Below are 16954 nucleotides of genomic sequence, written 5' to 3'. Positions count from 1 at the left end.
GGCCCTACCTTCCCACCACGGCTCTGAGCCCTGAGTTTGGCTGACTGGTGTGTGGCCCCCAGGCCCCGAGAGCTCACAGGCCACCCCCTGGGTTGCAGGCACCTGCAGAGCCCCGTGTGCAAGGCGTTTCGGCACGTCAAGGTGGACACGCTGAGCCAGCCCGAGGCCCTCTCCCGGATCTCCGTGCCAGGTAGCGGGGAGGAGGGCGTGGACCAATTACAGAGGGAGGGGGACGCCATGGGCCAGGCAGAAATGGCTGAGCTGGGGCCCAAACCACCCCAGACTCTCTGCTGTTCCCTTGGCTGCCAGGAACTATCAGCAAGTGCTCCACCGGAGGGGGTCCTAGCCAAGGCAGGGAGGCCGGGGCCCTGAGCCCAGCATGGGGCAGGCCTGTGCTAGGGGCCCAGAAAGCACCCCCAGGCCAGGGCAGGCCTCGCTGCGGGCCACCCCACCGCGTTCCCAGCCAGACTGCCATTCCGTCCAGGGGCATATGCTCTGCCCCCAGGACAAGCACTTCTGTGCCCTGCGTAGGGCCCCGCCCGTGGCTTTATGCACCCACCTCCCCACGGCCCCCTCTGCTGCCCGCAGGCCCGCCTGGCACAGAGTTGGCAGAGGAGCGACAGCCTGCAGGCCTTGCTCTCTGGCCCTGAGGGGGGAGGGGCCGCTGCAGCCTCCCCGGGGCCGGGCCAGGGCCGCCTTTCCCAGCAGCCTCCTCCCCCTGACGCGTCCCCCTCCCTCCTCTCCAGCTGCCTGGTGCACCCTGGGCCGCGACTGAGCCCTGCCTGGGGCCCTGCGGATGCGCCTGCTGCCTGCGTCCTCGGATGAAGGACGTGCTCCTTTCTAGAAACTGTGGTAGACGAGCTGTCTTTTCAGTATACTTCCACATAAGAAGGTCTTTTCCTGCTGGTTGAAGTGAAGGTGAACCCCTGCCCTGGCACTCCCCCGCCCGCCCCACCGCTTGTGGACAGAGCAGCATCCGAGCTGCTGGGCCCTGCTGAAGCCAGAGGGCGGCCGTGAGTGCTGGGGAGCGGCCCCCCAGGACCCGTCCCCACGTCCTCGGCCGGGCTCGCCCCTCACCCTTCTCTCACCTCCTGGGTGCCTCTCCTCCTAGGAGCTGGGACCCTGTAGTGCCCCCCAGGCCCGGGCTGAGCCCGCAGTAGACCCCATGTAGCCAGTGCCCTGCTAGGCAAACAGCCGCCCGGGACAGGCACCAAATAAACTAGCGTTGGGAACGGCTGCGTGTTTGTTTCCTGTCGTCTAGTTGATGACAGCTGGCGAGTGAAGCTGTCGGGATGCTCGGGGCCCCTTATTAGCCATGAAACCTGAGCCCAGTCGCCTCAGCTTTCTTATCTGTCAAGTGGAAGTGATGACTCTGAGGTATGTATCTTGACAAACAAGTTCATGCCTGTTGCAAAGCTCGGGGGTCCCCAAGACCACCCTCAGCGTGGTAATTCACTAGAAGGACTGTCAGAACTCAGCCAAGCCCTTCTGCTCGTGGTTACAGATTATGGCAGCAAAAGCACACAGACCGAACTCAGCATGGCGGAGGGTCCCGGAGAGACCAAGCTTAGGGTTGTCCCTTCCCCGTGATACGTGCAGACAGCACCTGGTTCTCCTGGAGCTGCCCTGTGACATTCATTAAGCATAGGGAACTGCCAACCAGGGAAGCTCACCTTCACAGTTTGCACTGGGGGTCGGCTCTGGCTGACCTTAGCCTCCAGCCCCTGTGGAGGTCAAGCTGATCCCAAGTGGCCCCAGGTAAACAAAGAGACACGTGTCAGGACTTTCCAAGGTCCTAGAGGTTCATCACCTCCATAAGAGCCGAGGGCAAAAGCCAGACCTCCCTGGACACAGTCGATCCTTGACTGCACACCCATAAAGGTGCTGTTCCAACAAGCCAGAAGACCCTAGACTTAAAGGTTATTTCAAGTCCGATGCTGGAACCTCTGTAACTTCCTGTTTCCCTGGCCGTGTTGCAGGAGAGACAATACACAGAAGTCCCAAGGGACGAGAAGAGAGACCTGCCTCCCTTTGCTAAAGCAGGACGGGAAGGAGGGCAGGTAGGGAGGCAGCTGCCAGGGGCTGCTGAGGGCTGCAGAGCCGGGGAAGGAGGAGAGAGAGAAAGGGCCTGGAACTGGGCCGCGGGGCCCAGTGAAACCATGGGGGCTTGTTGGAAGCATAAAATACAGATTCACATTCTAGCTGAACATACATCCCAGCTGAACATGTCAGCGTCCTTGCACTCAGCCTCTCACAACCTCTGTTTTCTCATCTGTGAAGTGGGGAGAAGACCCCTCCTTTGAAGATTAGGAACTGCCTGGCTCACGAGAAGGCCACTGCAGGAGGTCCTGCTGGCAGCGTCACCTCAGCCCACCCTGACGCTGCTACCGTTCCAGGCAGCTCAGCTGTTTTAAAAATAAAAATCTCAGGGGGTGGAGGCTCCTGGAGGCGCAACTGAGGAAGCCTGCCCTCTGGGCCCGTGACTTTCTGCCCCAGCTCTCGCCTCTTGTAGGCTCGGAGCTGACTGCACCCACCTCAGATTCTCAGGGGGTGGAACAGGCTCTGAAGAGAACAAACATCAACCCTAAAAGGGATAAGAGCCTCCACTTACTTTACACTCCAGTGCGAGGCGCTTGGCAGGTGCCGTCGCTGCTTCCTGTGTCATCCTGGGGTCCGCAGGTAGGGAAACCGAGACACAGAAAGGCAAGCAGCTCACCAGAGGGCACACAGCCAAGTGGCACTGCTTCATCCAAACCCAGAGCAGCTATCTGCCCCCAGTGCTGTGCTCTAACCACCTGGCACGCAGCAGAGACAGGTGCAGAGGAACGGCTCTGGATTAATACGTTCAGATCCCAGTCAGGTTCCCCCAACAGTTAAAGATGGAATGACCACGTGACCGAGAAATTCCCCTCCTGGGTATATACTAGGCCCAAAAGAATTGAGGCATTTAAGCAAGCAAGCACTTGCGCCCATATGTTCACAGCAGCTTATTCACACGAGCCAGAAGGTAGACACATCACAAATGCCCATCAGTGGACAAATGGACAAACACGGGTCTATCCATGCGGTGGACCGTGATTCAGCCATAAAAAGGAATGAAGTCCTGACCCCGGCCGCAACATGGGCGACGCGTACAAACCCTATGCTGAGTGAAAGAAGCCGGGCACAGGAGGCCACATTTGTACCATCCCATGCATACGACACGTCTGGAAGAGTTAAATCTATAGAAATGGAAAGTAGAGTAGGGGTCGCTGGGGGGTGCTTACTGCTGAGGAAGGTGTTTGGGAAGCGATGGAGGAGGTGCCTGTGTGACAGTGCGAGGTACCCAATGCCCCTGCAGTGTGTGTGCACTTCAAAATGGTTAATTTTATGTTACGTGAATCATTTTTTAAAATATCACAACTCACCTGCTCAAACATGTTCAGCATCTGTGTTCCTTGCCGTGTCCCGTTCGAAACCCAAGCCTTCCACGGGAGACATGTGGCCGCCATCCTGTGTGCGACACAGGCAACCCCTCAGGTGCTGGGCTGCTGCTGTCCCTGTGCATCACCTGGGGGCACCTAGAGCCACTGGAAGGACACTTCCCCAGGACACTCGGACCCCCTGTAGGCCATGCTTCTCAGAGCAGGAGAACGAGTCACCTCGACTGCAGAATGTTACTGGGCCCCATTCACAGCTGTCCCTTGAGACAGGAGGGTCTCTGCACTCAAGCACACATGTCACCACTGATCGGGATCCTGAGACAGGCCAGGCTCTGGGGGTCTATCTCAGCTCATCCCCATGGCTATGCTGGGAGGGAGGGGCTGCCCTCAGTTTCGTTTTAGAGGAGAACAAAGAGGATGGAAACCAAGGGCCGGAGGAAGAAGGAGAGGAGGTGCTGACCCAGGTCCCGGGAGGGACACCGAGGCTAAGAATAGCACAGAGGTTTTCCTGGGTCAGCAACCTGAGGACAAGGGCTGTTTAGAGCAGGGACGGAACCTGGCCAAGGCGACAGCAGGCGGAGTCAGCTCAGATGTTCCAGACCCAGAGCCCACGCTCAGAGCCCTGTGCGCCACCCTGACCTCAAGCACGCCACTGGAGCCCCTCTGTGCTCCAGCTGCTGTCCCAAACCAGGGGGAGGCGCTCGGTGCTGGAGCAGGTCAGTCCAGGAGATGAGCATACCTGCCTCATGAGCTCAGACATCAGAGGGCGGCATCCCAGCCTGCATTGCTTTGCATCACATCCTTGCGTGATCATGGCTGATCTGAGGCTCAGTCCTAGGGGAATCCCCTCTACCTGTCAGAGAGATGGAAACGATCGTACCCAGGGGTGATACCTGTCACCCCTGCAAGAGCCCCACCCTCATCTCTTCTCAGCATTAGTGCCAGGCCGCCACCTCCCTGATGTGCTTTCCAGCTTTGGCGTAAGCCCTCTGGTCCTCACATTCCCCTTTTCCCTCAGCTGCCAGGAAGCTCAGTGTTCACCTCCTAATACTCTCAACCTAGCTTTTCTGGAAATTACCATTGCTTGGGTCCCCCACCAGCTGCTGTAAGTACATGATCACCTTTAGTTCTCACACAGTAAGCGCACGTTGCCTCATACGCAATAAGGCTGCTCTGTTTTGCTGGTGGGGAAATTGATTCTTAGTGGAGGTTCATGAACTTCCCAAACCTTGAGAAAGCAAGTGGCAGAGGGTATTCACAACCAGTAGTCCAACTCCAAAGTCACTTCATACACCGCCTCTCTTTCTGGCGCGACCCTTACCCGCCATGCTTTGTTCTTACCTAGGACCCTCCATGAAGGGTCCTATCACAGCCCAGCTTTCCTGGGCAGCAGCACCGTGCCAAGCACACAGGGTGTAGATGATAAGTCTCTGACCATCCAAACCCGCTGCCAGCTCTGGGGTGATAAATGCTCCAGGAAATCCATTCTGCCAGCACATGTGCTGGTTCTGAGGCCCTTGTCCAGGAGGACGCTGTGGCCACTGCAGGGTGTGGCAGGTCGTGGTGGGGCTGGTCAGCACTTGGAGAAGCGTCCTGTGTCCCCCCTCACTGGATCAGAGTCTCCGCCAACAGCCAGGGCACTGGGGGGCAGGGGCCCCATCCCCGCCCACTGGGTCAACTAGTTCCCACCCCCCTTGGCCACTCCTAGGAGTGGATGATGGAATTTAACCCAAAATCAGTCCCAACCCAACTCTGCACCTCACGGGACAGGCGGCCTTGAGTTTCCCAAGCTTCAGTTGCCTCACCTGGAAAATGGGGGAGTTTGAAAACATTACACGAAGTCAAAGGAACCAGACACAAAAGGCCACGTATTGTATGCGTCCGTTCATGTGGAATGTCCAGAATGGGCAAACCCCTAGAGACAGAAAGCGGATCCATGGTTACGGGGAACTGGAGAGGGAGGAATGGGGAGTCAAGGCTAACGGGTCCTGGGGTCCTTTGGGGGTGATCAACATGTACGGGGATTGGATATTGGTGATGGCTGCACCACTCTCTACATCTAATGCTCACCGAATTGTACACTTTAAAAGGGTGGACTACGTGGTATGTGAATTACATCTCAAAAAATAAAAAAATACAGGTGGATAAACTGGAAAAAACCAAACTCTAAAACGGTTCTATCGCCACCAGCCTCACACACACGTGACGCGAGATAACAAACAAGGCCCGGCTGCTGCCTACCTGGAGGAAGGTGTCTAAAGGACGTCAGCCCGTGCAGGCTCTGGCACTGCTGGCTCCTGGCAGATGTCCCAGGGCGGAGGAAGAGCGGCCTGAATCCAGCAACATCCATCCAGGGGTTGCCGGGCCCTGGGCAGGGTCAGTGCCGGGGACAGCGATGCGGGAGCCCCTGGCCCCGTCCTCCTCTCCTCCCCGGCCGTGGGCAGATCCCTGCCCCCTCAGCCGCAGGCGTGGTTCCTCACCCCAGGATCGGGGAGGGAACCATGGAGCAGACAGCGCACTTGGCCTCCAGGCTCTTCAGGTCCAGCCAGTGGAAGGGGCGGGGGCTCCCCTAGGGTCCCCCCCACCACTGGAGCGAGGCCAAGCACAGGCTGTGTGGCCAGCTCTGGGCACGCATCTCCTTCGGCATTCCCCCGTGCCGCGGCACTGCCATCCCCAACGGAGGCCGCCCCAAATGCCCCCTGGGCTCTCACCCGCCGAGCAGTGCCCGTGCCTCGTGTCTTTGATCCCAGCACCCCAAAGCAGGGCTCTCTGGGCCTCAGCACCTGCCTCCCAGTTATGGGTTTAACTTATTTTTCTGGGGGACACAGTTTATGCCCTAACCTCTGGAAAGTGTGAATGTGACCCTATTTGGAAATAGGATATTTGCGGATCCCAGTTAAGTGATTACAATGAAGTCACACTGAATTAGGGTGAGCCCTGTAAGAGGGGAAATGAGACAGATACATAGGGGGGACGGCCACGTGAGGGAGGCGGCAGACACTGGAGGCGTGCAGCCACGGGCCGAGGAGAACCGAGGATGGCCAGCAACCAGCAGAAGCTGGAGGAGGCAGGAGGGACCCTCCCCTAGAGCCTGCAGAGGGAGGGTGCCCGCCCAGCCCACACCTTGATCTCAGACTTCTAGCCTCCAGACGGTGAGAGAACGCACTGCTTTTGCTAGAAGCCCCCAGTCTGTGGTCATTTGCAGGGCAGGCCCAGGACACTAAGAAACTTCTCACCACTGCACCAGAAACCCTGGGAACCAGCAGAAGCCCAAATGAGCAGCCTGGGAAGGCAGAACGTATCCGTTTCTCCAGCATCTTTATGATGAAATAACATCGGTCTCACGGCTGGATGCAGGCAGCCGGACCAGGGCAGCCGTGGAGACCCCATCCTGCTCGGGCGCGGGCCGCCCCTCAGAGCAGTTCCATGACAGCCGCCACCGTGCTGTGCCCGAAGATGAAGGTGCCGACAAGCACGGAGACCACCCCCCAGGCCTCCAGGAAGCACCTGCCAAGTCAACAAACTCCCGTCAACACGCGCTTTTCTGGAGATTTGCATAGACGAGCCAAACACATGTAGAAAACTTATGATGTGAAGCCTAGCAAAGTCACCAATTTGGAAGAAATTCAGGTTACCCTCCCTTACCTGTAGGGATGGGTTTCTGGGACAACAGGAAATAAAGTACCCGTGCAATGAAAAAAAAAAAAAAACAAACTCTCCCCCAACCTGTTGTTTCATAACCTCGTTCCCTCCCAATATTTTATCAAAGACGAAGAAATGGGGGGAGGGAGACACCACTTTCACACTCCCTTCTCTTCCGCTTCTTTTCTTTAGGGGGTGGATGCCCCTGAAAGTGAGGAAGGAGAAGAAAGCCCTAGGTCACACAGATGGGAACAGCGGCTGGGGGGCCATGGGGGAGGGGACAGAGGTGGCTGGAACTGGTGGCCACGAGACCACGTGCACAGGCTTCATAACGTAACCAGGAGAGACGGTGCAGGCAGTGAGGCAAAAGCCACGATAATAAGACTCCCACGAAATGACAGGGATATTTCTGGCCCGTTAACAAAGGCCTCAAGGATCCGTCGTCATGGAAAAACCATCTGCAGTTACGCAGCGTGGCAGAGCGGCAGCTCGGTGCCGTGAACACCCGCCTGCCTGGAAGGGGGGAGAGAGGTGAACGTGACGGGGCTGCCGGCTCCTCGGGGCAGCTTTGATGGATCAGAAAGCCCTAAAGCAGTGCTAGGATTAAAAATACCTTTAAAGCCCATCGGTAACAGCTGCTGTGAACTTGGACTGAGGCACCACAGAAGCAGCACGACTTGAAAGGGCGCTACAGGGAAAGAACCATGTAGGCGGCCCCCAGGCAGCCGGGGCTGGGGCTAAGCCCAAGTCAGCTTTAGAGACGCCCAGAAAAATGCTTCTCAACCCAGAAGAGAGCCCAGCCAGGCCTGCCGCTGTGGGAAGACCAAGCTTGGGCTCCATGGGGCTGGACGAAGGGGAAAGAGAGGCTATAAGTGGGCCCCAAGTTCACGGCTGCTGTGACGTAAGAGCATCTGTACTGGGCTGAAGGGTGGTCCCCCAAATTCACATCCACCTGGAACCTGTGAACACAACCTCATTTGGAAACAGGGTCTTTGCAGATGTGATGAATTTAACGATCTGGAGATGAGATCACCGTGGACTGGGGGTGGGCCCTAAGCCCAATGACAGGTGTCCTCATAGGAGAGAAGCAGAGGGAGACTTGAGACAGACACAAGGGAGAGGCTGTGTGAGGACAGAGGCAGGGATGGGAGTGATGCGGCCACAAGCCAAGGACCACCTGGAGCCGCCAGAAGCAGGAAATAGCACAGAATGGAATCTCCCCCAAGAGCTTGCAGAGGGAGTGTGGCCCTGCTGACACCATGACTTTGGACTTTTGGCCTCCAGAACTGGGAGAAGATACATTTCTGTTGATTTAAGCCACGAGCAGCTCTAGAAAACTACTACAGTGTCCTCTCTAGCCGTCTTGGCCTCAGTTTTCACATCTGTGAAATGGGACCAAGATGAGCACAGATTCCTGGGTCCCTGGCACTGGCTGAGCTGTGGCCCATCGCCCGTGCACACACTCTCTTTCTCAGTGGGGTCCAACTGGACCCCTCGGTGGCAGAGTACATGGTCCAAGTCACACCACAGGCCGACCCAGTGGAGAGTACTCTGCTGAAAAAAGGGATGGTCCAAACGGTCTTGTCCAACCAGCAACGTGGAGCAGGGAGGGGGGTAAGCGTGGGGCCCCGCGTCCAGCTGGGCAGAGTGGAGCCCCAGCTCTGCCCTACTCGCCACCTGCCTGTGGGTTGGTTTCTGCCTCGTCTTTGGGATGGAAATATCCCAGCATCGCAGGGAGAGGAAGGGGTAAAGGGGCTGAGCGTGGGGCCCAGCACTGAGGCATCATCCAACCAGGACCTGCTGTCCTGTTAACAGAACGTGTTGTCCTGGTGCATGGGGGAGCCCACGGCCTCCGGAACTCAGGGATCTGTGGGGCAACAGGACCAGCCTGTACCCGCCCCGCCCGGGGTCCGAGTACAGGATGGGGAAGCACGCACGACTTGGGCCTCCAGACGCCGGGAAGACCCCAAATCCGCATAAAGCCCCAAGCAGAGACCACAGAGCTCGCAGTGCAAGGGCGGCCACGCGTGGACTGAACAGGGCGCGGTGTGCCGGCCTGGGATGGAGCCCCGGCTCAGCTGCCCCCAGCCCCACCGTGTGGACAAGGCCCCCCTCCCGGCCTGGCCTGCAGTTCCCTCACACGCAGGACCCGGCGGGCGAGCAGTCTTCACACGCTAGAGTCGACACCCTCACATGCACACACTTACTTAACTCGGGGTCCTACGGGCTCCACGCTGATGGCACAAATGAGGCACAGACCTGCGGAGGAGACACAGGGTCACACCAGCTCTTCGTTATTGAACCCAAAGCAGCCCCGAGCTCGCAAAGGCTCAGCCAACACCCAGCAGTCCCCAGGCGCCACTATGGGGTCCCCGCTCGACACCCCCTAACACCTTGGCCTCTCCAGCGACGACGACAGCACACACTCAGGTCTCTGATGCGATGTAGTGGGTCAGGGCCAGACTCGGGGCCTCACCCCTGGGACACCTTTGACAACTGCCAGCTGCCTTTGTTATTTTTTTCTTTCTGTCATTTTTTTTTTTCTTTTTTAATCGTGCTACTGAGATTTGAAGCCAGACAGCTCTGCCTAAAGATCCTGCGGGTCTCCCTGCTGCCAAGCCTATCCTGGCCCGTCCTTTCCAGCACGGTAAACGGCTAGAGCTACAAGGCCCCACCCATACTGTGTGTTCAAGACACTGCATCACTGAGTCCATCCGCCCTAGACGGTGGTTGGCCGGCGGGGGGCGGGGGGGGAAGCCAAGGGAGGTGGTGAGGCGCTCGGACCCTGCCACTCCTGTCTGAGAGTGCTTCCCAGGGCCCGGGGCCGCAGGATCGGGGGTTTCTGCCCCTGCAGTGCTGCTTCTTCTCTGGGAGCCCCCAGCCTTGGCCAGCCTGGGTCTGCCAGGCCAGGGTAACCCCCAGGCCAATTAACTGGAATTTCACATCATCACTCACTAACACTGGGAAGGTTTCCTAGGAATCCCTCCATCATGGAAACTGTGTTTGCCTCCCAGACTGGGGGACAAGGAGGGAGATGTTTGTGGGGCACCTTTGAACCATAGGAGTTTCATATAATTGAAAACATTAAATAAAATCCTATAGTGGGCTTCCCTGGTGGCGCAGTGGTTGAGAGTCCGCCTGCCGATGCAGGGGACCCGGGTTCGTGCCCCGGTCCAGGAGGATCCCACATGCCACGGAGCAGCTGGGCCCGTGAGCCATGGCCGCTGAGCCTGAGCGTCCGGAGCCTGTGCTCCGCAACGGGAGAGGCCACAACAGTGAGAGGCCCGCGTACCGCAAAAAAAAAAAAAAAAAAAGAATCCGCCTGCCATTGCAGGGGACACGGGTTCGAGCCCTGGTCTGGGAAGATCCCACATGCCGCGGAGCAACTAAGCCTGTGCGCCACAGCTACTGAGCCTGCGCTCTAGAGCCCGCAAGCCACAACTACTGAGCCCGCATGCCGCAACGACTGAAGCCCTCGTGCCTAGAGCCCACGCTCCACAATGAGAAGCCACAACAGTGAGAGGCCCGCGTACCACACACACACAAAAAAATCCTACAATGAGTGGCCGCAGCGGGAGGGTGGACAAGGCTGATGAGGCTGACTCAGCCCTGCTACCTGCTAGCTATTCCACCCAGGAGGCCTCAGGGCCTCAGCCTTCCCATCTGTAGGCTGGGTTGATAACAGCACGCCCACCAAGTATGTCCTTCGAGGGCCATTGAGATGTTAAATAAGGGAAGGTGTGCGAAGCCCCAGCCCCCACGCCTGGCCCAGTAAACAGGGCTAGGAGCCATTCCTCCTCCCCGGGCTCCCGTCCCCCACCCCACACACACACAGGGCCCTCACCTGGGAAGATGAAGATGAAGAAGGAGCTGATGCCGCCGATGATGCCGATGATCTCGCTGAGGTCGGGCAGGAACAGGGCCATGGCGAGCGTCACCGTGATCCACAGGACGGTCAGCGACATCCGGACCCATGGCCCCGAGGGCTCGGCCAGGGCCTGGGGCCCACACGCCCAGCAGCAGCCCCTCCTCCAGAAATCCTGCATCACCGACCTGGAGGCCATGCACTATGGGCTCCCACGGGCTCCCGGGGGCTGCAGCCCTGCAATCGCCCACCACCGGGTGCCCCAGAGTGCCCCCCACCACTGCCCTGAACCCTGGCAGGGCTCACTCCCTGGGAGCCCCCACCACACAAGGGTAGCCAACAGGGCGGGGCCGCATTGGGCCGCCAAGCTCCAGGGGCCAGGCTCCAGTCCTGACACCAGCTGGGCGATGCTGGCCAAACCACTGGACTCCCCTGCCCGTCTCCTCCTCTAGGAAACAGAGGTGAAGACAGTCCCCACGCCACATGGGCTGGCGTGGCCCCTGGCATGTGCTAATTTTTGATGGGTGCTATGCTCTGCACTGAACCATGTCCCACGAGCTGGTCTCACCTCCCCAGGAAGAGCACAATGGGGTAGACAGTCACAATGGACACAGCAAAGAGGACCCGGGCAACGATAATGACCCCATCGTTGCCTGGGTAGGACATCAGGATGTCAGCAGAAACGTCTGTCCCGAAGGTCAGGAAGCCGTACACGCCTGTGAAGGGTAAACGGGGGAACACAGGAGAGCTGATTAGAAAAATGCTATCCCCCCACCTCAACTCCGACACGCAGACAGCACCCGGATCTACCGCTGCTAATGTTTCCCCTAGGAGCTGACAGAAAGTTCTAGAATCTCCCAAGGCTTTCCTGTCCTCAGCCTACAGGATCCTGGTTCTTCTGACTCAAACTCCTGCTGGGCAAAACTGTCCCTTGTCCTTTTTCCAAACAGCTCACGGCACCTGTACAAGGCACCCACTCGTGGGTGTGGACTGACTGGAAGCAGTCTGAACAATGCTTTCCGTGCCCTGTCCACCTCACCCTTACAGCATCTAGAGAAAGAAACTGTCCGTGCGCCCATTTTCCTGATGGGGAAAATCAAGACCCAAGGTGTCAACAACTGTCTGGAATAACACAGCTCGTTACAGCAGAAGTCAGGTCCCTACCCCACAACCCAGCACTGCCTCTCGGCCTCCGCGTCACCTGCCCGGTCCTGAGACAACCATCGCTGACCAAGAGCTGTGGTTTGCTTTGGTTTTTCTCCAGCCCCGTGATCCTGCTGGCCCTGGACCTTCTGAAGGAGACTCTCAATCACTGGGTACAACTCAGGGGCCACAGAATGAGAGAGACCTCCCCTGCTAGACAGAAGTCACCCAGCAAGTGTCCAAGGCCCCTGACACATCTGTGGGAGCCCAAGAGCTCCCTGAATCAGAGACTCTGATAGGCTGACGTAAGAAAGGGCTGCTGGGCTGGAGGAAAGCGGCCAGAAGTCAGCCTGAACCCGGGCCCTGGGCTGTGCACCGGACGTGCCGTGGGACCTCGGGTGTGGCACAGCCCCTCTCTGAGCCACACTTCTGTCACCTTTGAAGACCCTCCTGTGCCCGTTTGTGGATGTTGAAACCCACTGCATCCAAGAGGGTGCTCTATAAACCACTTCCTGGATATAATGCTCCGACAGCCATCACTGACGCCATCCCACGAGACAGGCACGCAGGGACGTGGGGGGTGAAGAGCAGGGGCTTAGGAGACAAGACGGGCCAGGGTTTGTATCTCAGCTTTGCCACATCTAGTTGGGAGAATCTGGAGAAGTCATGGCAACCCTCTGAGCCTCAGAGGCCTCCGCTATGAATTGTGGACTCTCCTGGGGGTGTTAGGGGCAAAAGAAGCACAGGCAGTCAAACCACTTAGCACTGCACCCAGGACGCGGTAGGGTCTCTATACACACTTGTGATTATTCTGGTTTTTCCCACTGCTCCACACCCAGGTCCTGGGCACCTTGCACGGGCCTTACCTGTCAGCGAGTAGACAAGGCAGCAGGCCAGCAAGGACAGCACGGAGACGAGGGCCCAGTGCCCGAGGCTCTGGCGGCGCATGCTGCAGTAGATGGACACGGCAGCTTCGTGACACTGCAAGGGAGCAGCAGGGTCAACGGGAGTCGAGCCAGCTGGGCGCTAGAATCACCTGGCGCCATCTAAAAAGTCTCAGTGTCTTGGGACTTCCCTGGTGGCCCAGTGGTAAAGAATCCCCCTTCCAATGCAGGGGACATGGGTTCAATCCCTGGTCAGGGAACTAAGATCCCACATGCCGCGGGGCAACTAAGCCCGTGCGCCACAACAAAGATCACGAGCGTCGCAACTAAGATCCGACACAGCCAAAAATAAATAAATAAAATAAATATTTTTAAAAATACAAAAAAAAAAGTCTCAGTGTCCCAATACGTAACAAACCAAATGCCCACCAAGAGCAGAAGGGAGAAGTAAGTCATCAGATATTCATGTGTAGAATATTACACGGCACTGAAAAGGGGTGAACACAATGCACACCTCAACACAGAGAGCCCCACAGCTGTAACATGGAGCAAAAGACGGCAGAGAAGAACGTTTCCATGTACGTGAAGTTCAAGTTACGAGCCAAACAAGCCAGGATGGGGTTCTCGACCGCAGCATTGCTGATGCTTGGGGACTGTCCTGTGCATGGTGGGATGCAGACCACATCCCCTGGCCTCGACCCACTAGATGCCAGGAGCATCCCCCCCAGTTGTGACAATCAAAAACGTCTGCAGACATTGCCAAATGTCCCCTGGGGGTAAAATCACCCTCAGTTGAGAGTTACCATTTGTGGTGACAGAGGGCAGAATAGTGGGGTGGGGTGGTGCTACTGAGGGAGCATTCCGGGGGTGCTGACGGTGTTCTATATCCCCATTGGGGTGACGGCTTCATGGGACTACACATACTTATGATTTATATACTTCCTACATACTGTATCACATGGTCAAATTTTTAAAAATATAAAATACATGTAGCAATGCCAGGAGCCCACCTGTGATGTGCACTTTATTTTTCTGGGGCAGGTCCTGGGCAGCGGTGTTTTATCAGCAGCCCAGGAGACCCTGATGAGCAGCCGGCACCATACAGGTGCTGCTGTATCTGGATGTGCCCTATGGGTTCTGGGATCTTCCCAGGCTCCCGGGGCAGGGTTCCCACCACCACATCCATTTACTTACTTCTAATCAAAGCCAACAGGATGACCGTCCATGCCTGCCTACTCCCCAGGCTCGAGAGCCCTGCTCCCCTCGCCCACCGAGCTCAGCCCACCACTGTCCCTCTTCGCTGCCTCAGGGCCTTTGCCCGTGCTGTGTGCTCTGCCTGCGATGTCTCCTGGTCCAGCCAGCTTCTACTCATCCTTTAGGAAAGCCCTCCTCCCCAGCTGGCCGAGTTCTGCTCTCACACCCCCCATGTGAGCACATCTGGGTTTGCGGGTTCAGCGTCTGTCAGGTATGTGGTGTCAGACACACCTGCCTCCCTCATTCCCAGCACAGAGCCTGGCCCACGGGTGAAGGGCACTCCGGCAGTTACTCAATCATCCATCCCTTTGCCAACTTGCAGCCATGAGGCCTCCCTGCACCCAACCCCAGCTCACCACACTCAGGTCCTTATATCAGTCCCCCTTGTTGCGAGTGTGGGGTGCCCATCAACCAGCCTCACACAATCCCCACCCTCATGGAGTGCCCACTGTGAGGGGCTGGGGTACATCAGCCTCAGGCCTCCCGATTCCAGCCACAGAGGAGGCCTCGTCCAGCCTGGAACAAGCTCTCACACACCTTCCACGACAGGTGAGCCTCAGGGACCTCCCTGACCTCACAAGCCTGCTGGCTTGCAGGCTGGCTCAGCCAGGCAGTGGGGGGCTTAAACTGCCCCCTACACACACACACACACACACACACACACACACACACACACTCACTCACTCACTCACTCACTCAACCAACAAGCAGTGGAACTCAGGACCAACGTTCCCACCTCCTATACTCCGGACCTCAGACATGGGGGAAAAGATGCCTGGTGGTTGCAGGATGGAGCCCTGCCCTTCCTCCTGTTTCTCCTAAGACTCCTGGGTTGTGTTTCTCTTGGTCTTATGCGGGGAAATAAAGCTTGTGAGGGCAGGGCTGCCCTGCTGGGACAGCATCTAGGACGGTGACTGGCCAATAGCAAGCTCACTATTCACTAAGTGATGGGACGCAGGGCAGAGGAGCATGTGGTGGGTAAGAAGTGGAAACAGTCCAAACACCGGCTGAAGAAAGGAAAAACAAGCTACGGACTCTCCAAACAGTGGCATATCATTCAGCCATGAAAAGGGACGCAGTCCTGACACGTGTACCACACGGATGATCCTCAAAAACACCACGGTGAGTGGGACTTCCCTGGTGGCGCACTGGTTAAGAATCCGCCTGCCAATGCAGGGGACATGGGTTTGAGCCCTGGTCCGGGAAGATCCCACATGCCCTGAAGCAACTAAGTCCGTGCGCAATGACTGAGCCTGCGCTCTAGAGCCCGCGAGCCACAACTACTGAGCCTGCACGCCACAGCTACTGAAGCCTGCACGCCTAGAGCCCGTGCTCCACAACAAGAGAAGCCACCACAATGAGAAGCCCACGCACCACAACTAGAGTAGCCCCCGCTCGTCGCAACTAGAGAAAGCCTGCGCACAGCAACAAAGACCCAACACAGCCAGAAATATAAATTAAAACAAAACAAACCACCACATCGACTGAAAGAAGCCAGCTACAAAGAACCATATACTGTATGATCCCACTTATATGAAGTGCCCAGAACAGGCACATCCAGAGAGAGAAAAATCTGTGGTTGCCAGGGGCTAGGAGGGGAACAAGAGGGGAATGGGGCGTGACTGGTAATAAGTACAAGTTTCTTTTGAAGGTGATGAAAATGTTGTAAAATTGATGGTGGTGATGGTTGCACAACTGTGTGAACACACTAAAAACCACTGAACTGTACACTTTAGAGGGGTGAGTTGTATGCCATGTACGTTGTATCTCAAAGCCGTTTAAAAATAACAGGGGGAAAGAAGACACACAGAGGGCCGATAAGCACATGAAAAGATGCTCAACAATGCTAATTATTAGAGAGATGCAAATCAAAACTACAATGAGGTACCACCTCACACAGGTCAGAATGGCCATCATCAAAAAGTCTACAAACAATAAATGCTGGAGAGGGTGTGGAGAAAAGGGAACCCTCCTACACTGCTGGTGGGAAGGTAAATTGGTGCAGCCACTATGGAGAACACTATGGAGTTTCCTTAAAAACTAAGAACAGAACTACCATATGATCCTACAATCCCACTCCTGGGCATATATCTGGAGAAAACCATAATTCGAAAAGATACACTCACCCCAATGTTCACTGCAGCACTATTTACAATAGCCAAGACATGAAAACAACCTAAATGTCCATTGACAGAGGAACGGATAAAGAAGATGTGGTACATATATACAATGGGGTATTACTCGGCCATAAAAAGAATGAAATAATGCCATTTGCAGCAACATGGATGGACCTAGAGATGATCATAATAAATAAAGCCAAAGAAAGACAAATATCAGGACACCATTTATATGTGGCATCTAAAAAAAAAAAAAAAAAAAGATACAAACGAACTTATTTCCAAAACAGAAAAAGACTCACAAACATAGAAAATGAACTTATGGTCACCAAAGGGGAAAGGGGGATGGGGGAGGGATAAATTAGGAGTTTGGAATTAACATATACACACTACTACGGATAAAACAGATAACCAACAAGGACCTCCTGTATAACACAGGGAACTATACTCAATATTTCGTAATAACCTCTAAAGGAAAAAAAAATCTGAAAACGAATATGCATATTCAGCTACATATACCTGAATTGCTGTGCTGTACACCTGAAACTAACACGATGTTGTAAATCAGTCATACTTCAATTAAAAAAACCACAAACAAGGGAGAAGTACCGCGTGCGGCCAGGGTGT

At 56.2% G+C, this 16954-nt stretch overlaps 2 protein-coding genes across 2 annotated transcripts in view; one reads left to right on the top strand and one right to left on the bottom strand.

Annotated features, from left to right (window-relative positions):
* NECAB2 (N-terminal EF-hand calcium binding protein 2) overlaps window positions 1–1314 on the top strand; it is a gene marked incomplete at its 5' end in the record, with an annotated part of 39079 nt that extends 37765 nt beyond the window's left edge. Inside the window, 2 exons of the mRNA XM_082606154.1 lie at window positions 99–190; window positions 747–1314. Coding sequence (XP_082462280.1) covers window positions 99–190; window positions 747–775 — 121 coding nt within the window. The 3' untranslated portion in view covers window positions 776–1314. The remainder of the gene's footprint in view (window positions 1–98; window positions 191–746) is intronic.
* The window catches only part of SLC38A8 (solute carrier family 38 member 8), a 39362-nt gene that overhangs the window by 386 nt on the left and 22022 nt on the right, over window positions 1–16954 (bottom strand). The window contains exons 7-15 of the mRNA XM_082606153.1: window positions 12939–13053; window positions 11498–11645; window positions 10909–11117; window positions 9272–9323; window positions 5664–6929; window positions 5228–5337; window positions 4162–4275; window positions 3408–3492; window positions 2612–2666 (exon numbers count right to left, since the gene is read on the bottom strand). Of these exons, the coding sequence (XP_082462279.1) occupies window positions 6836–6929; window positions 9272–9323; window positions 10909–11117; window positions 11498–11645; window positions 12939–13053 (618 nt within the window). The 3' untranslated portion in view covers window positions 2612–2666; window positions 3408–3492; window positions 4162–4275; window positions 5228–5337; window positions 5664–6835. The remainder of the gene's footprint in view (window positions 1–2611; window positions 2667–3407; window positions 3493–4161; window positions 4276–5227; window positions 5338–5663; window positions 6930–9271; window positions 9324–10908; window positions 11118–11497; window positions 11646–12938; window positions 13054–16954) is intronic.

The sequence above is a fragment of the Mesoplodon mirus genome (assembly GCF_964341445.2).
Source record: "Mesoplodon mirus genome assembly, chromosome: 19".
In the NCBI taxonomy this organism is placed as follows: Eukaryota; Metazoa; Chordata; class Mammalia; order Artiodactyla; family Ziphiidae; genus Mesoplodon; species Mesoplodon mirus.
The sequence above is the reverse complement of the archived record's forward strand: the minus strand, read 5'-3'. Positions and strand labels throughout refer to the sequence as shown.